This window comes from Rhinoraja longicauda, chromosome 35 (genome assembly GCF_053455715.1).
Source record: "Rhinoraja longicauda isolate Sanriku21f chromosome 35, sRhiLon1.1, whole genome shotgun sequence".
NCBI lineage: Eukaryota > Metazoa > Chordata > Chondrichthyes > Rajiformes > Arhynchobatidae > Rhinoraja > Rhinoraja longicauda.
Window position 1 is genome coordinate 18,912,374 of NC_135987.1, and position 26,648 is coordinate 18,939,021.

Consider the following 26,648-nt stretch of genomic DNA (forward strand, 5'->3'; position numbering starts at 1 on the left):
TGCCTCAACTACTTTTGTATGTTTAGTTGAGTTTAGTTTCGAGACATAGAATTGAAACAGGCAGTGAAGAAAGCCAATGGAATGTTGGCCTTCATAACAAGAGGAGTTGAGTATAGGAGCAAAGAGGTCCTTCTACAGTTGTACCGGGCCTGGAGTACTGTGTGCAGTTTTGGTCTCCAAATTTGAGGAAGGATATTCTTGCTATTGAGGGCGTGCAGCGTAGGTTCACTAAGTTAATTCCCGGAATGGCGGGACTGTCGTATGTTGAAAGGCTGGAGCAATTAGGCTTGTATACACTGGAATTTAGAAGGATGAGGGGGGATCTTATTGAAACATATAAGATAATTAGGGGATTGGACACATTAGAGGCAGGAAACATGTTCCCAATGTTGGGGGAGTCCAGAACAAGGGGCCACAGTTTAAGAATAAGGGGTAGGCCATTTAGAACGGAGATGAGGAAGAACTTTTTCAGTCAGAGAGTGGTGAAGGTGTGGAATTCTCTGCCTCAGAAGGCAGTGGAGGCCAGTTCATTGGATGCTTTCAAGAGAGAGCTGGATAGAGCTCTTAAGGATAGCGGAGTGAGGGGGTATGGGGAGAAGGCAGGAACGGGGTACTGATTGAGAGTGATCAGCCATGATCGCATTGAATGGCGGTGCTGGCTCGGTGGGCTGAATGGCCTCCTCCTGTACCTATTGCCTATTGTCTATTGTCTTTGGCCCACCGAGTACAAACCCACCATCAATCACACTAGTTGTATGTTATCCCATTTTCTCATCCACTCCCCTTCACATCAGGGGCTTCTACTTCTTCTTCTTCCGTGTCCATCTTCTATGTTTCAAATGTTACATCATCACTGTCATCGTCCGTCCTGAAAAGGGCGGAAGCTTCCGGCGACAATCAGTGGAAGCCATCACTTGTACAATGGATGATGGTGGTAGCAGAATTAGCTCAGGACACTTCCAGTTCCCAGCCCCGCGACGTGGACGCTTCTGCTATGGGGCCACATCAGGGGCAATTTACAGAGACCAAATAACCCAACAAACATGCACGTCTTCGGGATGTGGGAAGAAACCAGAGCACCCAACGGAAACCCACGCGGTCACAGGCAGAATGTGCAAACTCCACACTGAGAGCATTTGAGGTCAGGATTGAACCCGGGTCTCTGGTGCTGTGAGGCATCAGCTGTACCCACTGCCCCACTCTGTTGTACTGCCATACAACTTTAAATACAAATGAGTTAGCTCAGGTTGGGCCGATATGCAAAGTACCTGCTTGCTCACCACTCTGACCACAGAAACAGATACATCAGCCAGATGTGACACCAATCAGATCTCCAAAGCATCTTGAATTCACAACTCACCAGGCAGCACAGTGGAAACTCCAGGGACTCAGGTTCAATCCTGACCTGGGGTGCTTTCTGTGTGGAGTACGCATGCCTTTCCTGTGAGACCGTGTGAGTTTCCTGTGGGTGCACTGGGTACCCACCACATCCCAAAGACAATAGACAATAGGTGGAGGAGTAGGCCATTCGGCCCTTCGGCCAGCACTGCCATTCAATGTGATCATGGCTGATCAAGACGTGCAGGTTAACTGGCCTCTGCAAATTCTCCCTGGTGTGTGGATGAGAAATTGAGATATCATAGAACTCAGAATTCTCTGCCTCAGAAGGCAGTGGAGGCCAGTTCTCTGAATGCTTTCAAGAGAGAGCTAGATAGAGATCTTAAGGATAGCGGAGTCAGGGGGTATGGGAAGAAGGCAGGAACGGGGTACTGATTGAGAATGATCAGCCATGATCACATTGAATGGCGGTGCTGGCTCGAAAGGCCGAATGGCCTACTCCTGCACCTATTGTCTATTGTCTATTAACTAGTGTGAATGGGTGTGATGGCGCAAACTCGGTCGGCCGAATGGCCTCTTTCCGTGCTGTATCTCCATAAAGCAAAAGCAAGTTTTAAAAAAATGTCACAATACTAAATATGAGACATCATTCCAGAGGAGAGAGGAATGTGACCTACTATCAATACACTGTGTCAGAATAGAATGTCTTGAAGATTCTGTGCTGGAGCAAAAATAGAATCCCATTGTCCATTTCCCTTCACAGATGCTGTAGTGCAGGAAAATATAAAACATGGTTTGGGATTAAACTTGTTCAGATTGCTTCCGGTGCCTTTCTTCAGATCACATTTATATTCAATGCAAGAAAAAAAGTAAACTGCAAATTTTGCTCCTAAAATGGGTCCTGAACCGAAAGAAAGTTGGCTATCCATTCCATCCACAGATGCTGCCTGACCCTCCAGGGAATCGTGCTCTTCCAGCAATTATTTTTTTCCTACAAATCCCATTGTACCCTTGATCTAAGATCGAGAACTCAGTGGGTGAAGTCACCCATTCCTTCTCTCCAGAGATGTTGCCTGTCCCGCTGAGTTACTCCAGCATTTTGTGCCTACCTTCCAATAAGTTAGGTGGTGGAACCAATCTTCCAACCTACCTCATTACAGACGTTGGACTTTTTTTTCCTCTGGAACCGCAATGTTACAACTCTGAAAATCTGATTTTTGCACTCTGGTATATTTCTCTCTGCTCTACCTGTTATACTCGTGCAGGCATGAATGTACTCTGATCCAATTGGATAGCAAGCAAACAAACGCCTTTCACTGTATCTCGGTACACTTGACAACAATAAACCAATACCAATAAAGTCAGATTCCAAGCCAAAAACTAACTGAACAAAATCAATCACACACAAGGCACAAAACATAACTAAATTATGCTGAACACTTGCCAACAAATGTAATGTGCCCTGCTGCAAATGGTAACACTTGTAAGCGTTGCAAACAGTGACAGCAATCCAACTCTGGTCATTAGTGACCCTCAAAGATGACGTGAGGCTACAACAGAGGTCAGGTCTGTGTCAAGGTACAGCCAAAGCTCTTCAGAATTCTCCCTGCACTCCCAGTCCTGATGCAGGGTCTCGACCTGAAGCGCTCGCCTCCACAGATGCTGTTCCTCCAGAAGTTGAGGTGCTTTGGCTGCACTTGGAGCGGCTGGAACTGAGCGTGGGAAAGTTACCAAGAAATCACCAACTTGCCCCACTGCCAGCTCTCCTCCGGAAGCTTACATCACTCCAATTCAGCCTAGTGAGTTCATTTCCTTAGCAACATTTAGTGTTGTCGGTTGTCAAGACGATGTGAGAAAGTTTGCGCTGAACGGGAGGAGCCTGAAGTTCTGAGCCAAGTCAACTCGCGAGCGTCTCTATTACTAATGTCACAGAAAGTGATCATCCGCTACGGTCCCTATGAAGCGAATGGAGTGGTGGACTACAGGACTTGGCGGCTCATCGGACTCCAGAGTAAGGGAATTTACCATACGATACGATACGATAGAACCTCATTTATCCCAGGAGGGAAATTGATCTGCCAACAGTCATAATAACACGTGAAACATGAAATTAAAGTGACCAGTGGAAAGGCTTGGGGGATGTGCAAATATTGGGGTGGAGGGGAGGGGGGGGGAGTTCAGTCTGAGTCTACCCCAAGACAGAAAGGGGAGGACTGGTACAGTTTGATAGCCACAAGGAAGAAAGATCTCATGTGGCTTCTTGGCACATCTGCATATTCAAAGATAAATTTCATTTATAGATGAAATTTATCTTTGAATATGCAGATGTGCCAAGATGTGCTGTAAGTACCATACAATCGGTACATCTCTCTCACTCTGCATTTACTATACGATACACCGTCTCGATCAGAAACGTCACCCATTCCTTCACTCCAGAGATGCTGCCTGTCCCGCTAAGTTACTCCAGCATTTTGTGTCTACCTTCGCAAGTAAGAATTTAATTGTTCTGTTTTTGGTACATGTGTCAATTAAACACTCCCGACTTGCCCTCTTTTGAAGCCATGCTGGACGTTGATGGTCATCATTGGGCCCTTGAACAATCTCCTGACTGGAACGTTGTGGAACTTGTTGTGAGAGGAGAGATTGTCTACACATGTAACATAAAAGACCTTGATTTTGGTAAGCAGTTCTAGAACCAGCCCAAAAATAATCATCACATCGTATTTCCATTTGCAAGCATTGAGACATCATAATGAGCATAATGAGAAATTATTTTTGGAAAATGACTAAACTGTTGTGTCCAGTTGGTGCACATGACAGGCCACCGAATGAAACTAGTCTGTATCTTCCTATGAATCACAGTAGATCTATGTTATCTCACTTTCTCAACCACTCCCTACACACCAGGGACAATATTATAGAGGTCAATTAACCTACAAACCTGCACGTCTTTGGGATGTGGGAGAAAACCGTAGTACCCGGAGAAAACCCACAGGTCACAGGGAGAATATGCAAACTCCACATAGATGGCACCTGAGGCCAGGATCAAACATGGGTCTCTGGCGCTGTGAGGCAGCAGCTCTACCAGCTGTGCCACTGTGCCACCCTTCAATCAGTATTTTGGGGGTTTAGAAGACAGAGATCTTATTGAAACATTATACCTCTACACTAAGCAATCATGCCAACAGTGACATAAATCACTTTAAACAACGTCTGGTACTGTTTGTTCATGCCAAGGAACTATTTTTCCCTTATGCAAACATAGCTGCCAGTCACTCTTATAATGATGTGGTCTCCAAAGGTTCTCAGTATGAGAGTTCCACTCTGATTAACACACAATTATTTTTATTGTCAATCAACTAACCTTGTAGCTGAGCGGTTGTCACTCAAATGACTTAACCCAATTGGCTGGAGATGTGTCAGCTTTGGCACACGGCAGGGTTGTAAGCAAGAGCTTATTCTCCGTGAGGGAGGACGACTGATGTTATCCCATTTATCCCGTTTCAAAGAGCTGGAGGTAATTCCTAATGATGATGGTGATGGTGATGATACTTCATTGTCACTTGTACTTGGCGAGGTGCAGTGAAATTAATTGTTTTTTGCAGACAAAGTATACAAAAGATTCACCTAAAAAGGTGCAGACAAAGTTACAAAAAGTATTCATCCCTTCTTTGTTTCCACCCCCCACCCCCACCCCCCCAAGCCAGGTCACCCTTTGTTCTCACCCATTGTTCTCAGTGCCCCCCATGTTGGGTCACCCTTTGTTGTCACCCTTTGTTGTCACCCTTTGTTCTCACCCTTTGTTCTCAGTGCCCCCCCCCCATGTTGGGTCACCCTTTGTTCTCAGTGCCCCCCCCCCCCATGTTGGGTCACCCTTTGTTCTCAGTGCCCCCCCCCCCGGCCACCCTAAGCCAGGTCATCCTTTGTTCTCACCCTTTGTTCTCACCCTTTGTTCTCAGTGCCCCCCCATGTTGGGTCCCTCTTTGTGCTCAGTGCCCCTCCAAGCCAGGTCCCCCTTTGTTCTCTGTGCCCCCCCCCCCCCACATGCTGGGTTCCACTTTGTGCTCAGCAACAACGCCTGTCCACCTGGGCCCGACCTTGTCCTCGAGGCCCCGACCCGACCTCAGGACTCTGACCACTCGTCCGCGCCGGCTTCTCCATCGGCCGCGGCCCCCAGTGGAGTGGGTCCCCCTCTGTCATCTGCAAATGCTGGTCGGGCCCGCTGCTCACCTCTGGGCACCGGGACTGTCCTAGCCGCTGGTCACCGTGAGTGCCATTGCTGCAATAGCTGTGATGCCTTTAGATATCAGTTAATCCCAAGTCAAAGGGAATAATTAGATGAATACACTGAGTCTTTAAACCCATGGGAGGGGAATCAAGAACCAGAGGACATAGGTTTCAGGTGAGAAGGGAAATATTAAATAGGAACCCAAGGGGTAACTTTTTACGCTGATGATGGTGGGTGTATGGAACAAGCTACCAGATGAGGTATTTGAGGCAGGTACCATAACAGCAATTTAAAAACACACTTGGACAGGGGCTTGATTTACCAAGAATTAGAGGGGATATGGGCCAAACGTGGGCAAATGGGTCTAGCTTAGATGGGACATCTTAGTTAGCATAGTTGAGTTGGGCTGAAGGGCCTGCTTCCACCCTGTATGACTCTATGATTATTATTTCTGAGCAAAATGAAAAACTGCAAGTGTAATTCAGAGGATCAGGCAGCACCTGAGGCAGGAAATGGACAAACATTTCAGGTCAAGCCCCTTCTTCAGAGTTGCACTCTCTTGTGCCCTCATTAAGGGCGCCACGGTGGCGCAGCCGTAGAGTTGCTGCCTTACAGCGAATGCAGCGCCGGAGACTCAGGTTCGATCCTGACTACGGGCGCTGTCTGTACGGAGTTTGTACGTTCTCCCCGTGACCTGCGTGGGTTTTCTCCGAGATCTTCGGTTTCCTCCCACACTCCAAAGACGTACAGGTATGTAGGTTAATTGGCTTGGCAAAATGTAAAAATTGTCCCTAGGGTGTAGGATTGTGTTAATGTGCGGGGATCGCTAGGCGGCGTGGACCCGGTGGGCCGAAGGGCCTGTTTCCGCGCTGTATCTCTAAATCAAAAATTATGACTTTCTGTTTCACAATTATGCCTGAACCAAGATTTCTTCGGCAAAAGAGAAAAAAAGCAATCATTCAGTAACTATGAAGCAATTGTGTAAAGACATGTCTTTCATGTCCAGTCACAGGATGTTGGTGACTTTGTCAGACCAACAGTTCATCGCCCTTTCACTAATTGCACAGGCAACTTTCTGAGCTATTTCATTGGCATTTTAAGGCCAGACTGTTGTGAATCTGGTGCAGGGTCTAGTCTGGATTGAATGAAGGCAGCAGATTTTATTCCCCAAATTATATTATTATTTCCGCTGCCAAAGGGGTGGTCAAGTCAAGTCAAGTCAAGTCAATTTTATTTGTATAGCACATTTAAAAACAACCCACGTTGACCAAAGTGCTGTACATCTGATTAGGTTCCAATGGGAAAAAAAATGAAACATACAGTAGCACGCAAACAGTTCACAGCGCCTCCTCAATGAGCCTCAAACGCTAGGGAGTAGAAATAGGTTTTGAGCCTGGACTTAAAGGAGTCGATGGAGGGGGCAGTTCTGATGGTGGTGGAGGCAGATACGATAGTGGCATTTAAGAGGTTTTTAGATAAACATATGGATATGCAGGAAATGGAGGGAAATGGATCATATGCAGGCTGAGGAGATTAGTTTAATTGGCATCATGTCAGCACGGACATTCTCTTTGTTCCTTCATTAGTTTATGTTCATACTGTAAGCTAGGAGCAGAATTAGGCCAATCGGCCCATCAAGTCTACTCCGCCATTCGATCGTGGCTGATCTATCTTTCCCTCTCCGTTCTCCTGCCTTCTCCCCATGACCCCTGACACCCCATAACACCCTGTGTTCCTGTGCCGTTTTATGTTCTGATTGGAAAATAATGTTTGAGAAATGATTGCAGGAATGTAACCAGTTGACCGAGTTCTTTTCACATGTTCCTTTTCAGGAGGGGATGGGAAGCTGGACCCACACTGTAAGGCAGCAGCGAAAGCTGTACGACAAGCCTATTGATCAGCCTCACTGAGGGATGAATCACTGCTGCTCGACACTTCACATGTTTCTCCCATCGCTGCCAAATAACATAGACTCCTCTCCGGGAATTATCAGCATCTTGCAGCAGAGCTGAATAGAATAGCTCCGTGTTTTGTTCTTTAATCAGTATAATAGAATTAAATAAAGTAATTTCATCCATATGAAATGCTCACAGTATTCTTCTTCTGTTTAAATATAAAATATTGGTCTTCCTGGCAGTAATAGCACCTGGTGTTTATAGAAAATAACAGATGATGCTTGAGATATATGTTTCCTTTATTTCCACAAATTTTATTCCGAATAAAATATAAATACAAAAAAACTGTGCAAAATCGCTTCATACTTTCTCAGTGTCGATACGTTCAAGAGTGTCATACTCAGTACTGTTCACACCTATCTTTGAATAAAACACCTTTGCCGCTCCAGTGGGCCCCTGGGATGGTGTCTCTTTCTTTGTTAGAGGGGTTTCCCCACCGGACTTTGCCCCTCAATGTCCCACCGCAGAAAGGCCCTCGACTGTGGTTTAGTTTTGTTTAGTTTAGTTTAGTGATACAGCGTGGAAGCTGTGCCCAGAGTCCGCACCGACCAGCAATCCCTGCACACTAACACTATCCTAAACACACTGGGGACAATTTTTTACATTCATACCAAGCCAATTAACCACGTCTTTGGAGTGTGGGAGGAAACCGGAGCTCAGGAAGAACCATGCTCCAGACCCTTTTTGCAAATCCACGGTCTGCGAAGAGGAGGGCAACCATCTCCTCTCCGTAGCAGCCGTCCCGAGGGCAGTGTGCATCAGTACAGGAAAGATCTGACAGGAAAGAGGGCCTCTCTCACCGAGAGCCAAGCAAGATCTTGGGGCTTGTTGGAGAGTTCTGGCGATGAGGCATTTTGCCAGACTGCCCAGTCTGCTCAGGGAACCACGCTACACAATCCATGGAGTACTTGTCCTCTAGTGCCCATAGAATGTCCATACTGAACGCCGCTCGATGGATGCGTGGCCAGAAGTGTTGGGTTGGAAGAACGTTTCCACGCAGGCCAGGTGGCACAGGAATGTCCAGCCAACTGGCACATTGCACGGTCTCGGTGCCAGGCCCATCCTTCGCAACACCGGGAACAACCTCAGCAGGTAGTGACACTTCATAGTCACGTACTTGGGCTCTAGGCACAGCCTGATGCAGCCACACACAAAGGCAACAGGACGAGGGCGATGCTGGGAACGCTTTTGCCATCCATTGTCTGCTGACATGTGCATTAGCTGAGAGAGAAAAAAAGTTAAGTGCATGGATCTTACAACTTACATAATATTTTTAATATAGTATAGCAAGACATCCAAAAAATAATTACATCAAGACATGGGGATATTTTAAGGTGGATAACCAATTGATATAGGTTATAAACCTAGTATTGGTATTATGCTATTATTGCCATGTGTACTGAGAGACAGTGAAATGCTTTAGTTTGTATGCTATCCAATCGAATAAGATAATACTGTCAAACCAAACACAAATACAAGCAGTAGAGAGTAGAGAAAAATACTAGAGTGCAGAATATACATTTCTCAGCATTATAGCATTACAGTTCTTGAGAAAAAGTCCAATGTCCACAATGTGGTAGGTTGGAAGATCGGGGACATAGAACAGGAACTGGCCCTTCAGCCCCCAATATCCATGCCAAACAATATGCCACGTTAAATTGATGATGTTAACAAGCTTTATTTCAGAGATACAGCGCGGAAACAGGCCCTTCAGCCCACCGGGTCCACGCTAAACAGCGATCCCCGCACACATTAACACTATCCTACACATACTAGGGACAATTTGTACATTTATACCAAACCAATTTATCTACATACCTGTACGTCTGTGGAGGGTGGGAGGAAACCGAAGATCTCGGAGAAAACCCACGCAGGTCACGGGGAGAACGTACAAAAACACCGTACAGACAATTCCTGTAGTCAGGATTGAACCCGGGTCTTTGGTGTTCTAAGGCAGCAACTCTACCGCTGCGCCACCGGTGAACAGGACCACATCCACAACTCACTGCAATTTCTTGCATTCTTGGGTGGTAGTGACAAACCAACATAGAACATTACAGCACAGGAACAGGCCCTTCGGCCCACAATATCTGCACCAAACAGTAAGCCATGTTAAATTGATGATGTCAAGTTAAACTAATAAACAAGTTAAGCTACAAGAAGCAAGTTTACAGAGTATGAAAGCACAGAGTGCCTAAAGTAAGGAATTCCCAGAACAAAGTCGCTGAGGGCACAGAGCCATCATTTGGAACAATATATGATTGATAGTGCAGAAAAGTAAACAAGAAGGTGTTGTCAATGAAGTGAAATAGCTTTGACAGGCTGGGAACATGAGCAGCATTAGCTTTACATCTCAGTCCTCATGTGGGTATCTGGATTATGAATCATCTGCATGCAAGGCATGAACATTTTTCTTTCACTTTTTGAAAAATAAAGATCACTGAAGCTCACAAACAAAGACAATTCATCTGGGCCTTTAGTGTTGAGGCCGGGAGGGGACATAATAAGGAGACACAAGGAACTGCAGGTGCTGGAATCTACAGTAAACCATAATGTTCTCCATCTGTGGAAGGGGGAAGGACCCGAAACTTCAACGGCAAAATAATAAAAGATCCATCCCACCCCGGCCACCGTCTGTTTGTTCATCTGCCCTCTGGTCGACGTTTCAGGTCGTTCAAATCCCGAACAAACAGACTTAAGAACAGTTTTTACCCCAGGGCCATACGAGAACTGAACACTACCTTCTGCACTAGGCAACACTGTTAAAACTTTTGTACTTAATATAATTGTATTTATTTGTTTTTGCATTTATTGCATATATGTTTTTACGCACCGTCAGGATTGGCTATTTTTTAATTTCGTTGTACTCGTTGCAATGACAATAAATGAATATTATTATTATTATTATTATTATTATAACTGTCCATTCCACCCACAGATGCTGCCTGGCCCACTGAGTTCCTCCAGCACTTTGTGTTTTGCATAACACGGTTAAGCTGCTCATAAGGTGACAAGAACTGGTTCATACCAAGGTAGGACATTTCTAGATCCAAGAACATAATTAACTGGAGTTCAAAACAGGAAAAATATGATTACAAATTTAATCAAGAAGTCAGCCGTGGTAAGCGTGTTCTGGTCAGGTAATTAGCGGTCCAGAGGTCTTCAGAACATGAGGAGCATTATTACAATCGGCCGCTGATAATCATCATCATTTCAGAAATAAAAGCAGTAAACGGTGGAAACTCTCAGCAAGTCAGGCAGCATCTGTGGAAAGAGAAGCAGAGTTCCCAATTTAGCTCTGGGTCTCTTCTTCAGAACTGGGAAATAGAGAAAACAAGTTAGTTTTAAGAGAGAAGAGAAGTTAGTTCGAAGAATGGGCGGCATGGTGGCGCAGCGGTAGAGTTGCTGCCTTACAGCGCCAGAGACCCGGGTTCGATCCTGACTACAGATGCTGTCTGTACAGAGTATGTATGTTCTCCATGTGACCTGTGTGGGTTTTCTCCAGGATCTCCGGTTTCCTCCCACACTCCAAAGACCTACAGGTTTGTAGGTTAATTAACTTGGTATAATTTTTTTTTAAAGGGCGCAAGTGTGTGTAGGATAGTGTTAGTGTGCGGGGATCGCTGGTCTTTGCGGACTCGGTGGGCCGAGGGGCTGTTTCCGCACTTCATCTCTAAACTAAAAAATATGCTCTCGAAAATATACAGGTCGAGATAACCTCCAGGCTCCATAGGGCACATGTGCCCTGGCAGATCTTACCTCTGGATCAAAGACTGGGACACAGAAACTTGGTCTTCCATCCACATCCAGTTAATTCTACATCCTGCATTATGACAAGGCCGTGAACCAAGGCTCCAAACACTCATTCAAGTGAATGCAAAAGAGGCCAAGACACAATCGGCGGGGGGTTTGGAAGCTGCAGCCAAATTAACAAAGCATTGTGCATTTTAGTCGGTATGTTTTCCTGAGTAATGTCATCAAGTAGAATCCAATACTCTATTTCATGGTGGAGAGAGTTCTGATTCCATCAGGTATCCAAACATAAAATTGCATTTCACTAGATTATTGCATCCAAACATAATAGAGTTTTATGTTATGCTGGAAATAACACATATTAATTCACCGTAGGTACCTGATGGAATGACAACAGATGCACCAGGGAATATACTGGAGATCAGGCTCAGCTAAGGGTATTGCGTACCATAAAGATTAATGTCTGTCAGAATCCCACCCTGAAAGGGGTTAATTACTTGTCCCCTGGGGGTCGGTATTACACATAGCGCTTTGATGTGGAATTAGTCACCCAACATCAATAATGGAACGCAGGGAGGAATTTTGAGGATAATTTAATAAACATATTTCAAAATCTAAAGTCAAATGGATAATAAACTCTGAACTTTACACTCATACAGTCAACTTTACAATCATGTTGTCAACATGCCAATTGTCATGGCAACAAGCAGTAACCTTTTTCTTCACATTCAAAGTAGTTTTGATAGACATAGACTGTATTTTTAAATTCAAACAATCATCCCATCTGATTTTTAACTGTCTTAAGATATTATCATTCATAGCACACAACATCTGGTTCAAAGCTATCATCTTAGGTGAATGGAATATGGAAGAACTTTCCCTCTGATTTTTTGCATTGTTTTTGCACATTAAGGGCAAAGAGGTAACAGATTTATTCATTAAATTACCCATTCCCTTTCATGGGCCTATTCAACAAAATATGGATCTTGAATATTTAATCTTCATCCGTTTAATTGCAACATGGTATATTTAATACATGGAGGATGACAGATGGTTCGGAGTTTATTACAAGGTTGTTGCATGCTTCTGTGGATATACTAACATTAAGAAGGACAGCAAAACTCGAACAGTTTACAACATTTGAATCAGTGTTTATTGCAGCATCAAGCCAATGCAGCCATTTCACTTCTTTGTAATCATACTGACCACCATCAACACCATCTTAATTTTCAGTGGCAATTCCTAGAAAGCATTCCTATTGCATTTATCGGACACAGCAGGGAAAAGTGTATATTATTAACAATGTAACTGATAGTGGTGTCACGCTTAAATGATTGAATATTTGTGGTTGGATTACAGAGATGCTATCCAGCTATACATTAAACAGATTTCATAAATTAGCAATAATTCTTGGATTTTTTTTGTGAAAAATGCATTGATGTGTATAAATTTAATATTTTGAGGCAACCAATTTGACATCCATTCTGTATTAAATCTAGTAATTTTTTAACCATATCGTCACCATCAAAATCGTTAACCTTTGAAAATGACAGCACAGATTTCTGAGAAATTACAGAAATCTACAGGACGGTCTAAATTCAGTACTTAGGGAGACAAAAGACATATTGGTCTTTATTTCGAAGCTGGGGCAGGGGAAGGGGGGGGGGGGATACAATGGACAAAGTTGGATGTAGAAGTTGCTACTTCACTTGGAATGAGTCCTTGGGTCTCTGTACAACAGAAATGGAGGAGCTACAGCAGGCGCTGAAACTTTGCTGTTGCTTTGGACTGTGGTGTGAGAAGGGAAAAGGACAGTGGTCCGAATGCCTCATGGAGGGAATGCTTCCTTCTGATACAGAAGGGGACAGGGAGGATGTCTTGTGAATATTTACGGTATCAGTGCAGAGCTGGCAAACTGAGACAGCAAATACTAAAAGTTGACGGAAATGCTTCATGCATTAATAAGGAGATGCAAGTACAGTTAGCACATTCTGAAGGACACACTTGCTCGTGCATTGGTTAAGTCCCGTTGAGTCCTGATGCATGCTCTCAACCCAAATCCTCGACAGTCTGTTACCACCACAGATGCAGCTTGACCTGGATAGACACAAAAAGCTGGAGAAACTCACCGGGACAGGCAGCATCTCTGGAGAGAAGGAATGGGTGACGTTTTGGGTCGAGATCCTTCTTCAGACTGAAAGTCACGGGAAAGGGAAATGAGAGATAGAGATGATGATGTAGAGAGATAAAGAACAATCTTTGATTCAATGCAAAAAAGTGACGATGATAAAGGAAACAGGCCATTGTTAGCTGTTTGTACGGTGTAAACAAAAAGCTGGTGCGACTTGGGTGGGGGAGGGATGGAGAGAGAGGGAATACCAGGGTTGCTTGAAGTAGAGAAATCAATATTCATACCACTGGGTTGTAAACTGCCCAAGCAAAATATGAGATGCTGTTCCTCCAATTTGCATTTGGCCTCACTCTGAAAATGGAGGAGGCCTAGGACAGAAAGGTCAGTGTGGGCATAAAAGAGTGGAGTAAGTCAACGGGACAGGCAGCGTTTCTGGAGAGAAGGAATGAGTGACGTTTCGGGTCGAGACCTTTCTTCAGACCTGTCAGTGTGGGAATGGGAAGGAGAATTAAAGTGTTTAACAACCTGCGACCTGCTGTATTCCTCTGCCGGTTTTTTCTTCTCCGGATTCAGTCTCGTTTCTCTAAGTATCACCTCAGTTACACAACAACTAAGTTGCTCAAGATGTTTTTTCTTCTAAATCCATGGTTTAAATTGGACAGATGCAACCAAAGCAGGTTTGGTTGGCATTATAGCAAGGTCACGATTCAAAGAAAACAACCTATTTCTGATCTGCAATGGGTCTTCACTCTGACATTTTAGTGTTTCAATTGTAGCTCATTTAAAATCTTTCTTTTGGTGTCTTCAAAGCACATCCTTGACATTTAAACGTATTGTTAAGGAGAGCGTTACAAAGCAATATTTTTTCTTAGCTCATTGCGCAAGTCTGCAAAAAGAATAAGAGTTATGTACAAACTCCATACAAACTTAAAATCAAGACCTTTCTTTCTCTTGGCTTGATTCATCCAAAAGGGTAAATCCTAATCAGTTATTAAAATATTTAGGAATATCACTGCTAAATGGTAAACCCCTACAGTGAAAGTTATTGCCTGCAAAGTAACTTGCACGAAAGACTCGCTTAATGCCTCACTTGCCTTTATTCAACAAAAGGTCTTTTTTGAATGTTAAATGCATTATTCATTTTTTGGCCTTAAAAGCATCTTATTTTAAAAAAATCCAAAAGTAAAAAATAGCCTAAATTTTTTTTAAACTCACTTTATCACAATCAATTAGTTTTATAATCTGAGAATTGATTTATTTGTATTTACTTTTCAAATGTTATATTAAAATTGTAATTACACATGATTTTTATTAAATATTAGATGTTAAGTAGGATGAGTGCTGATGGGAAAGCATAAATGGAATAGAGAATATGAATAAAGTGCATGTACAATAGACAATAGGTGCAGGAGTAGGCCATTCAGCCCTTCGAGCCAGCACCGCCATTCAATGCGATCATGGCAGATCACTCTCAATCAGTACCCCGTTCCTGCCTTCTCCCCATACCCCCTCACTCCGCTATCCTTAAGAGCTCTATCCAGCTCTCTCTTGAAAGCATCCAACGAACTGGCCTCCACTGCCTTCTGCGGCAGAGAATTCCACACCTTCACCACTCTCTGACTGAAAAAGTTTTTCCTCATCTCCGTTCTAAATGGCCTACCCCTTATTCTTAAACTGTGGCCTCTTGTTCTGGACTCCCCCAACATTGGGAACATGTTTCCTGCCTCTAATGTGTCCAATCCCCTAATTATCTTATATGTTTCAATAAGATCCCCCCTCATCCTTCTAAATTCCAGTGTATACAAGCCTAATTGCTCCAGCCTTTCAACATACGACAGTCCCGCCATTCCGGGAATTAACCTAGTGAACCTACGCTGCACGCCCTCAATAGCAAGAATATCCTTCCTCAAATTTGGAGACCAAAACTGCACACAGTACTCCAGGTGCGGTCTCACCAGGGCCCGGTACAACTGTAGAAGGACCTCTTTGCTCCTATACTCAACTCCTCTTGTTATGAAGGCCAACATTCCATTGGCTTTCTTCACTGCCTGCTGTACCTGCATGCTTCCTTTGTGACTGATACACTAGGACACCCAGATCTCGTTGAACTCCCCCTCTTCCTAACTTGACACCATTCAGATAATAATCTGCCTTTCTATTCTTACTTCCAAAGTGAATAACCTCACACTTATCTACATTAAACTGCATCTGCCATGTATCCGCCCACTCACACAACCTGTCCAAGTCACCCTGCAGCCTTATTGCATCTTCCTCACAATTCACACTACCCCCCAGCTTAGTATCATCTGCAAATTTGCTAATGGTACTTTTAATCCCTTCATCTAAGTCATTAATGTATATCGTAAATAGCTGGGGTCCCAGCACCGAACCTTGCGGTACCCCACTGATCACTGCCTGCCATTCCGAAAGGGACCCATTTATCCCCACTCTTTGCTTTCTGTCTGTCAACCAATTTTCTATCCATGTCAGTACCCTACAATAGGCAAGATGTTTTCAATTTTTGCCCATCTATGTCTGCATAGCAGAGAGGACTTTTCCTCAAGAAATCGACTTATTCAGCAGAAAATCCATGATTGGATGGGTTGAAGAAACAAAGAACTGCAGATGCTGGTTAATTCTCAAAAGCGCACAAAGTACTGGAGTAATTCAGCAGGTCAGACAGCATCTCCGGAGAACATGGATAAGTGACATTTCGGGGTGAAACCATTCTTTACACTGGGTCTGAAGAAGGGTCGAGACTCAAAACGTAATCTGTCCATGTTCTCCAAAGATGCTGCCTGACCTGTTGAGTTACTTCAACACTTTGTATCCCTTTTTATTGGATAGACTGACCTAATTTCTTCTGCGTATTATGCACAATGAATTCATTGATGTTTCCTCATTCTAGGTTTTCACATCCTGGAGTTTGAAGGCAGCTTTCTAGTTGCAGTGTTCGTCTTGAGAAGAGCTGTCCAATTGAATATTTAAAAATATTTATTTTCCTCTCTTAGAAACCCAAATTGATTTTGCTTCCATCACTGTTTCTGGTAGGACATCTCATGTCCGTTGTGCAAACTTTCTTCCTTGACAATCTTCAGCTTATTCCTTTTGATCACTAAATGTCCTTCCCCTTTTACAACTCATCAAAACATAGTAAAGTTAGAGGAAAGCGTAGTCTTGTAACTGTAATAAATTTCATTTAACATCTGTTTATGTAGTTCCTTTCAGTTAAGCAAACTTCATACTTTTGTAATTTTTAAGTATTTTCTTACTTCAATTTACATTGCACCCCGAATATGCAAGACCAGTTATAAGCAATTCAGAGTTATAGAGTCTAACAGCATAGAGTGATAATGTAACATCTTTTATATTTTAACTGCTCTTCCCATTCCCATACTGACTTTTCTGCCCTGTGTCTTCTAGTCATAGTGTGGAAACAGGCCCTTTGGCCCAACTTACCCACGTCGACCAACATATCCCATCGACACTAGTCCCACCTGCCTGCGTTTGCCTCCATATCCCTCTAAACCTGTGTCTAAATGTTTCTTAAACATTGCAATAGCATCTGCCTCAACTACTTCAGCTTGTTCCATACACCCACTGCCCTTTGTGTGAAATAACAATGAACTTTGTGTGAAATAATAAAAAAAAATGCAGGATCTTGTACATGATTAAAATGAGCAATTTATTATGCTGCTTTACCCAACTTCAAATGAAAGCTTTAATCTAAAAAAAAGTGATTTATTGAAAAATTCTGGAATACTCTATACCATTTGATTTAAAGATATCTTTGGGGTCCTCATGGGCCAATTTCAGACGATAGTACTTAATACTTCAATTGTTCAAACGGGATTTTTGCAACCTGCAGGATTTGACACCTAATATGTTTCTGAGAGTCCTGTTTGCACTTCACAGCAAATATGACGAATTAGCCAGTCACAGAGAGTGCTTAATATACAAGGAAGGTAATCAACAACCAGAAAGTGCACAGGTTGTGGATGTAGGGAATGGCTTGATATCAAATACTCCAGGTATTTGGAGTTTTATTTTGGAGGGACATATTGTGATGGGTAAGGAACTTTCCATGTAGTTCATTCTCACCTTGTCTGTTTTCTGGAGGAAAATTAATAGAAGAAAATTTCTACTCAGATTTCAGTCAACCCGAGTATTTTGTTCATTCCAGGAAACACGATTGGCATGTATTAAAATAATCAACGAGAAATTATTTAAAAAAAAGACTTTAATGCACACGATGAAGAAAAGGACTGACCAATAGTTCTATCGCAGATCCATCTCACAGCTAAATGATAATAATGCAAACAAGCTGCCTCTACATTTAACAAATCACCAGAAATAATAAAATCATCAAATCCCCTACCAACAATGGAAATACATTGTAAATTTGGTGTAGCTGCAACAATCTTTTAGTGTAACATTGTTTGTCAGTTACTTCTCCTACATATGCAGAGCTGGCGTTTCTCTCACATACATTGAAGAGTCACTATTGGATCGTTGATACTCCTTTGCCAATTAGCAACATTTCTTGATTTAAAATCAGTTTATATTTACATCAACTTTTTTGCTAAATTTAACAAACAAAAATATAGTGTTCTAATATAATTTTTATTATGCATTACATTGAAGACCACAATGTAAACTGTGCTGGCCAAGTGCTGATTTTCAGAAAGTGCCAACTTGATTTAATGATCTCCATTCCACTGAAAGAGAACAATGCATTAACAGTTTGGATAGTTTCTCCCGCAGATTTATTTTTTGGACTTTTCTCACAAGCTGAAGCACCTCATTACTGTAAGAGCTTTGCATTATCGTAGACGATTATTTTGCTGTTTGAGGTTATTCAATGTTAGTTGAGAGCGACATTAGGAATCAAAATATGCCTTGCTCCCAATTCAGATTCCAACGCACTGTGAGATTACATTTACAGCTCCATGCTGTGACAAATAAAGATAAAGTTTTGCAGCAACTCCCTATTCAATTAACCTTCACCTAACTTTGCTGCTGCAATGGTCACCAATTACACAAAATAAACTGTGGTAACATTTATATGTAGGTGCAAGATCTACAATCTCAAAATGCAAGTTCAACTTTGTTCTTAAATTTAGAAATTAGCATCTTGCCTCACTTACAAAATAAGGGATTCAACTATATTTAAATATAAATCTTATTATTTTGTATATTTTAACAAAGGATAATTAGCACCCCTTCTAAAGCTAGCTGAAACCCCCCCAATTTTCTTTTTTTTTAGCATGGCAGTGACTTGTTCAGAAAGACATTAATCAATCTAATTTGGAAATTATGCTGCATAATTAACCATGGAATGCAGGATTTCTTCCAAAAGCAAAAATGAAGAATATTCTTTTACTTGTGTTGTTGGCATTTTTCAGGTCAATTATATTGACAGATAAATAGTTACTTACAATAATATATGATAGTGTTTTAATCAATATCCCTATTCTACGAAAGGTGCTTCAATGGTCCCTATTTCTTGATAGGTTAAGAAAGATCAAGTAATATACTGAATAGTTCTGTATTAAGTTGATTTGATGTCAATCTCCTTTGCCTAGCCTTTCCAATAAACGCATAACCCTAGAATAATTGTGCTTTCATTGATAATAGATGTGATTGTCAATCTAAAATTTGAAGATGCATTTTTTCTTCACAAACGATGAAATTGCACCAGGTCTTTCATTACAAATGGAAGATGCTGCCTTTTAAAATGACTATTTGTACACTCCATTGTATTAGGAAACGATCACATCTTTGCATTGAGGGCAGAGAGATAATATTCTTTATGTATCAATCATGTGGCATTGTATCCCATTTCCTTATTGGCAAATTAGCAATGTTGCATGTACATTTGAAGATCAAGAAAGTTAAGTGCTGACGTTATGACGGTATATTATTATAGGCAGCCCAAGAGGGTAATTTTTGAAATTATAGAGAAACAGAATAATATATTTTTTATAGCTGACATTGAGAAACATTGTAATATATAAATCAACTCAAGAATATACTCTTTCCTGGTCCTCAATTTGCATAAAGCGGTATTTTACGTCCCCAACTTAATAGTAAAGTAGAAAATAACTGAAAATGTTCACATTTACATGAACAACACCAATAAAGACAATACTAATGAACAGTAATTACTTGAGTAATATCTTTTTCCACCATAGTAAGATGCAATTTCCTTGAAAAACACCTAATTTGATGTCCACAGGATTTTATATGACCTGTTGAAAAAGGAGCTATGAAAGCGCGGTCCCAGATGTTTAGAGGTTGAAAGTCATGTCCATGATTTGCTGCAGCTCCACAAGGTGAGTATTCTTGTTACCTGTGGCTGGTGCAGCTGCAGATTCACGTCCAACATAACTGCAGGAAGTTAAATGAAATCAATTTAAATGGCAGCATAGGATTCAGACCAAACTTTGAACATAAGTATTTGCATCTTACCCAAAAAACATTCATCACGCATTTTTAATTTTTTTCATTCAAAAAGATATTGTTAAATTGTTTTATTAAATAACACCCTAATTAAATCATGATCCTGAATTTCAATAAGCAAACATTGTTTACTTTTGAGATGGCTAAGGGATATTATGTCTATATAAAACTGCCAGCTCTTAATCACAAATGCTGACCAAATTAGATTATCGATAGTAACATTCTTTTTGATTCTAAGACATACTCCATGAATCGACAAAATTTGGACAGGTTCAAAGACAGGAAAGGTTGGAGGGATATGGGCCCTGCCTTAAAGTGCCAGAGACCTGGGTTCAATCCTGACTACAGGTACTCCCACACTCCAAAGGCGTACAAGTTTGTAAAAATGTAAATTGTTCCTAGTGTGCAGGATAGTGTTAGTGTAGAGGGATTGCTGGTCGGCGCAGACTCAGTGACCCAAAGGGCTGTTTCCGTGCTGTATCGCTAAACAAAACTAAACGTAGGCAAATTGGAACTACTCAGGAAGGCACCTTGGTTGTCATGGACAAGTTGGGCTGAGGGACTTCTTTGAAGTTATATAATTCTATGATTTTATCTGCAACTGCAGGAAGACGAAATAATTATACTTTCAACCTGACAAATGATTACATCATAATAGTCTTTAATCATGCGGAGTCTGAAGAAGAGTTCCAGCCCGAAACGTCACCCATCCTTTTTCTCCAGAGATACTGCCTAACCTGCTGAGTTACTCCAGCACTTTATGTCCATCTCCCTCAACTTCCAATGTTCCAGAGAAAACTACTGCATCTTGTATCTAATACCCTCTGATCCTGGTAGCATCCTGTTCAACCTCTTCTGCATCCTCTCCAAAGCTTCCACATCCTTCCTGTAATGGGGTGACCACAACTGCACACAAATACTCAAAGTTCAGTGTGGCCAATTTTTATAAAGTTGCAACATGACTTCCTTTCTCTCACCCTCAATGCCCCATTCGATTCTGCCTCAATGCCCCAGAGAATCATCCTCGCATGAGTAAACTTCCAAGTGAGCTAGCAATTGGAGGATTGTGCTTTTACCCTGCAAGTTTGGCAACATGCCACAGATACCACCCCAAGGTTCATGATCCTGTTCTCATTATTTAAGCTTTTTGCTTACAAGAAGAAAATTCAATGTATATAAACATAAACCAAGATGCTTACCAAACAGATTTTTCATAATGCAATATTGTTTTGAATCGAGGCTTCACATAGTCGTAGTAGCCCATGTTTTTGTGCTCTTCTTGGCACCAGACAATTTCAGCATCAGGATATTTCCCAATTTCCATTTTCAATAGGTCAAATGGAAATGGGGATAACTGCAAACGGAATACATAATTACAGATACAATTCTCGGAAAATATTTGTCAGAAATTAATGTTTCATTTCCATTCCCAGCACAATGCAGAGATATTGCATTCTGGTTGTTATTGAAACTTTCACATCAAAATATTATTAATGGAAAGTGTGTTCACATAGTTTCTTAGATAATCTAATGACTGATCAGAATGATGATGATATGGACAGTGCAACATGTACAAAACCAATTTGATAAGATTACAGAAAAGGAAACCATTTGAAACTTAAATTATTTTAAAACAATTTATATCTGCCCAACAGCAATATGTATTGCATAAATAAAGAGGATAGTACATTTACAAAATTTAACCTTGGCGGAAATAAAGACTTTGATATTAACTAACAGCTCTACCCAACTTTGCGTTAAATGAAAGAACAATGAAAGTCCTTAAACAAGGACTAATTTTTGGAGTTGCAGAATATACTTTCATATGGCAGAACATCTCTTGGCATATGGCTAAGCCAACAATTAGAAAGACATGACTATAGACAGATGATAAAATATTCCCAGAGTCTGTACCAATTGTTTATTGCTAATCATTGACATTCCAAGGCATAATAATCTACACAATGTGGTGACACCTAGTGGCAACCCAAGGGCACAACGAACCATCGGCGCTAGAGGGCGGCGTCTCGGTGTGGGACTAGCCACGGGGTCGGTACCTGAGTTGGTATTTAAGGCCGGGCAGTGCCCGTGACCAGGGGTGGAGTAGGGAGCTGTATTGGAGAGAATAAACACATCGAGTGCACGCAACTCGTGTCCAATTAGCACACAAATTTAATTATTAAAAAGGTAACATTTCCCAACATAGATTTTTGGATAAATTAACTATACATCATTTCAATCATGGTGGTCAATCGATGCTGGAAATATAAAATACAATGCTGCAAACACTCAGCAGGTCGGGCAGTAGCTGTGGAATGACAAACCGTGTCAATGTTTCAGGTCAAATACGTTTTGATGGTGGGAAGTGAAGAGAGACAAATACAAGTATGGCACTACCTCTTCCCTTTCCACCATCCAGGCACTCAAAGAGCTCCACCTGCTGAAGCAGTGATTCATTTGCATTTTTTCCAATGCCGCGTGTAACACCCAATTTTGAATTGGGCATTGTTCAGCCTTTGAGACTTTATCAAATTTTACAATGGTAAATTTGCTTCCTCTGTTTTTTTAAAAATCAAATCTGGCCAGCTCTGCTTTAGGTGAATCATCTCTAATATTGGCTTCATTTTTCTTCCACCACTTGCATGGCTTGACCTGATGGACACTTCCTACAACTTTGGAACTTTGCCTTTTGTTTGCTCTACAACTACCCTCATTAACTATCCACCACACATCTTCATCTATAGTTCATCTCCATGGAAACTCTAGCTCGAGCTAACCATCAATTCCCATCCTTTGCCACTTAAAACTAACTCGCTCTCTTTCTTTCTTTCTCAGTTCTAACAAATGGTTTTGAACCGAAATATCACTGGTTCTCTTTCCACAAACACTGCTTGATCTGCTCAGCGAGTCCAGCATTTTCTTCTACCGTTTGAAATTCACAGTATCAGTGTTTTGATGTTTTCTCATTATGTTCCATCTCTGGGTTTACCTGCTCCACTCTGATGATGGCCACTTCTTTCTCCATATTTCTGTTTGTCCTTTCTTTTGCAAGCTCATAATACATTTTGCCAGTGCAGAACACCAATCTCTTTACTTTGTTTGGATTCTCTGATGCGACCCCTGTGTCAGGAATGATTCGTTGGAATCTTGTACCTAGAATATATAATATTGATAACTGATTTGAACATTCTCATGTGGCAAACAACAGCTTCGATACCCAAAGTTCCTTCTAGATAAGCATCGCCAACTCAAAGATATGTTACAACTTCACAGAAATCCAAATACTTTTGAGTGAGACCAGGAAGTCCATCGTCCAAAGTTGCCCAGCTGTTTTATACTTAACAATATGATTAATCAAGTATCCAAGTACAGCGAGAATAGAAAAAAATTGAATGAGTGTACATTGGCATTTGATGGTTGACATAAATTTAGTGCGCTGTAGACCCAGTATCCATGCTGTACAATTCTATGACTCTCATTAATAAATGTGACTCCATTGTGAAGTTTTGTCAATTTAAACTAAGAGATGATCAGCGATCTCTGAAGGTTTCAGAGCAAAGACTCATCAGAATCCAAATGATAATAAGTTCCACAATTGACTTGGGGGGCAAATGTACAAGTTAATTAGTGCAAACTTTGATAGGAGACTTGAAGGCTCAGGTGCTGGGGAGTGGGTCTATAGGACATTGAAGCAGAAATAGGGCATTTAATCCATCGAGTCTGCTGCACCATTCAATCATGGCTAATCTATTTTTCCCTATCAACCCCATTCTCGGCAAGAACCTATTAATCTCTGCTTTAAAGGTGCCCAATGATGGCCTCCACAGCAGCCTGTGGCAATGAATTCTACAGATTCACCACCCTATGACTGAAGAACTTCTTCCTCATCTCCATTCTAAAAATACATCCTTTTATTCTGAGGCTGTGCCATCTGGTCCTAAACTTCTCATGAATGGAAACATCCTCTCTATATCCACACTGTCTAGGTAGTCAAGACTCATTGTAGATAACAGGTTATCATCATAATCTGAAAAATTTTCAAGCCGACAATCAATAATTGATGGTAAAAATGTTCTACTTTTACAAGAAAGACATGTTGGGTTTCTCTACTCTTTTAAGATGAGAGGGGAAAGAATGAATAGAAATCTGGTCAGCAACTTTTCATACACAGGGTGATACGTATGTAGAACAAACTGCCAGATGAAGTGGTTGAGGCACGTATAATAACAACATTTAACAGACATTGAGCAAGGACATGGATAGGAAAGGTTGAGAGGGATCTGGGACAAATGCGGGCAAATGGAACTCGCTTAAATGGGCAGCATGGATGAGTTGGGTAATGTCTGTTCACGTTAATTAAGCCTACAGCAGAACCTCCACCCCCACCCCTCCACCCCAATATGCCATTTAAGTTTTTATAACTCTTTACAGTCATTTGCAAAACGTTAATGGATTCTTATATTAAAATAAATTACCTGTAACCATCTCATCAAAAGATGACTTGGCCTCGGGGTGTCTTAGCAGAGATTTTGGCGTGAGGATGACCAACTGAAAAAAGAGCACAAGTGGTAAACATGCAGGTGAAGCAAGAGATCACAAACACAAAATGTATGCTGGACTTTATGCACAGCATCTAGCATATAGATGAACGCTTTGCAGGGATTGTCATGGTTTTAGTGAGAATCCATTTATATGAGATTTTGCTCTCCATACTCAAAGGACAAACCTCCACTACAGTCAGTGCAGTGTAGATTTGCAAGATTGATTCCTAAATTGAAGGGATGTCCTAAAAGAAATGTTGGCCTAACTCGTTGGGAAGTGGTTTTCAAAGAAGATGCCAAGTTGCTTCTTTTAGATGGAGGGTCTAGAAACAGGGGGTGTAGTCTGAGGATGACTATAAGGGAAAAAATATATTTACAAAGGCAATTATGAATTATTGGAATTATTGGAATTCTGCACCTCAGACAGTTAGATACATTCAAGGCTAGAGAACAATAGATTTTTTGACACCAGGTGTCACAGCATCCGAACACGTGAAGGAGGCACGCAGTAAGCCAGAAACTTTTTAAACAATCTTGCTTGGAATTATGTTTTTGAAATGAATCTTAAATACAGAGAGTTAATCTTGCTTATAAAAATTCATAACATACAGCATGCCAATCTCTTTAAAACATTTTAAACAACATGAAAATATAACTGAGGAAGTAGTAGAAGATTTTTATACCGGCTTCCTAAATGGTAATAGGATCTGCCTCCTCAACACATGAAAGTAGCTTGCTGGTGTGGAGCAGTTTACTATAATCCAGTTACAGTCAAACAGTTGCGTCTCTTCAAAGTCTTCAGTATAACTCTGAAGGAAAATAATTATTCAAAAAGTTCAAACAGCAATCATGTTGCAAAATATCTCAAAGTTTTTTCCGAAATATTGCCCACATTTATTTACACCCTCCTTAATCTTTGAAAACAGTAAAGAAATCCATGTCATTGCTACATTTAAACAAAGGGTTCCTCACAGTGGTACATCAAAGTATTATTTTACAAATAGGATAAGCAGCGTGTAAATCAAACATATGCCATGTACTGCACGTGACTATGCTGCCATGGAGTACCAGGCATAAATTTGAACGCGTTACTCTAAAAATAGGAGCACGGAAATTAAACTTTGGTAATAATTAATCAAATGCATTATTCTAAAAACATGTAAATCAAGTACATGTAAAACACGAGGTGCCTTTACAAACTTAAGCAACAAGGTAAATACCACTTTCACATATTTCTACTTTAAAAAAAGACCAAGAAGTAAAGGTACAGGAGCTGGTCAGTTTTTGTTGTACTTTTGTATTACTTTTTCAACAGATATTGAGTTACGGTGCGGGGTGCGGCTCGGCTGCGGGGCCTAACATCGCCCGGTGCGGCTTGGCTGCGGGACTTAACAGTGCCCGGTGCAGCTCGGCTGCGGGACTTAACATCGCCCGGTGTGGCTCGGCCGCGGGACTTTACATCGCTGGTGCGGCTCGACTGCGGGACTTAACATCGCCCGGTGCAGCTCGGCTGCGGGACTTAACATCGCCCGGTGCGGCTCGGCTGCGGGTCTTTTCATCGCTGGTGCGGCTCGACTGCGGGACTTAACATCGCCCGGTGCGGCTTGACCACGGGACTTAACATCGCCCGGTGCGGCTCGACCACGGGACTTAACATCGCCCGGTGCGGCTCGACCACGGGACTTAACATCGCCCGGTGCGGCTCGGCCACGGGACTTAACATCGCTGGTGCGGCTCGACCACGGGACTTTACATCGCCCGGTGCGGCTCGGCCACTGGACTTAGCTGCGCAAGGCTTGGTCGCGGGCCTTTCATCGCCCGGTTCGGCCGCGGGACGTTTCAGCGCCCGGTGCGGGTCGGTCGGGGACGAGCTGTCTGTCCGTGGGCATGGGGAAGAGAGTGGAAGTTTTGTTGCCTCCATCACAGTGAGGGGGTGTTTGGAGTCACTGTGATGGACGTTTGTGTTGGGGTTATGTGTCTTGTGTTCTTTTTTTCTATGACTGCTATGTAGTTTCGTTCGGTACTTCGGTGCCAAACGACAAATAAAGCTCTGTTATACCTGTTATAATAACAGAAAAACACAAACTCACAGGATATACATCTGAATTTTCATTACTCATCTGCAAGAATCGTTCTGGTCTGGCTGAAGAATGTTCTGGACCCTGGAAAATATAGTTGGAAGATTAATTAATTGCTGTAAACAGGAACCTGACAGAAACCAGCAGCTGTACAGCTTAAAT

General features: G+C 41.9%; 2 protein-coding genes across 2 annotated transcripts in view; one reads left to right on the top strand and one right to left on the bottom strand.

The window, feature by feature from the left end:
• Nucleotides 1-3,186: 3,186 nt before the first annotated feature.
• Nucleotides 3,187-7,728, top strand: c35h10orf53 (chromosome 35 C10orf53 homolog). Its single transcript, XM_078428501.1, has 3 exons — nucleotides 3,187-3,349; nucleotides 3,898-4,017; nucleotides 7,399-7,728. The coding sequence occupies exons 1-3, from the start codon at nucleotides 3,262-3,264 to the stop codon at nucleotides 7,461-7,463; spliced, it is 273 nt and encodes a 90-aa protein (XP_078284627.1). The 5' UTR covers nucleotides 3,187-3,261; the 3' UTR covers nucleotides 7,464-7,728.
• A 9,899-nt stretch (nucleotides 7,729-17,627) lies between these two features.
• ogdhl (oxoglutarate dehydrogenase L) overlaps nucleotides 17,628-26,648 on the bottom strand; it is a 56,097-nt gene continuing 47,076 nt past the window's right edge. The window contains exons 18-23 of the mRNA XM_078428652.1: nucleotides 26,499-26,570; nucleotides 25,092-25,217; nucleotides 24,343-24,415; nucleotides 22,857-23,020; nucleotides 21,067-21,221; nucleotides 17,628-19,795 (exon numbers count right to left, since the gene is read on the bottom strand). Coding sequence (XP_078284778.1) covers nucleotides 19,696-19,795; nucleotides 21,067-21,221; nucleotides 22,857-23,020; nucleotides 24,343-24,415; nucleotides 25,092-25,217; nucleotides 26,499-26,570 — 690 coding nt within the window. The 3' untranslated portion in view covers nucleotides 17,628-19,695. The remainder of the gene's footprint in view (nucleotides 19,796-21,066; nucleotides 21,222-22,856; nucleotides 23,021-24,342; nucleotides 24,416-25,091; nucleotides 25,218-26,498; nucleotides 26,571-26,648) is intronic.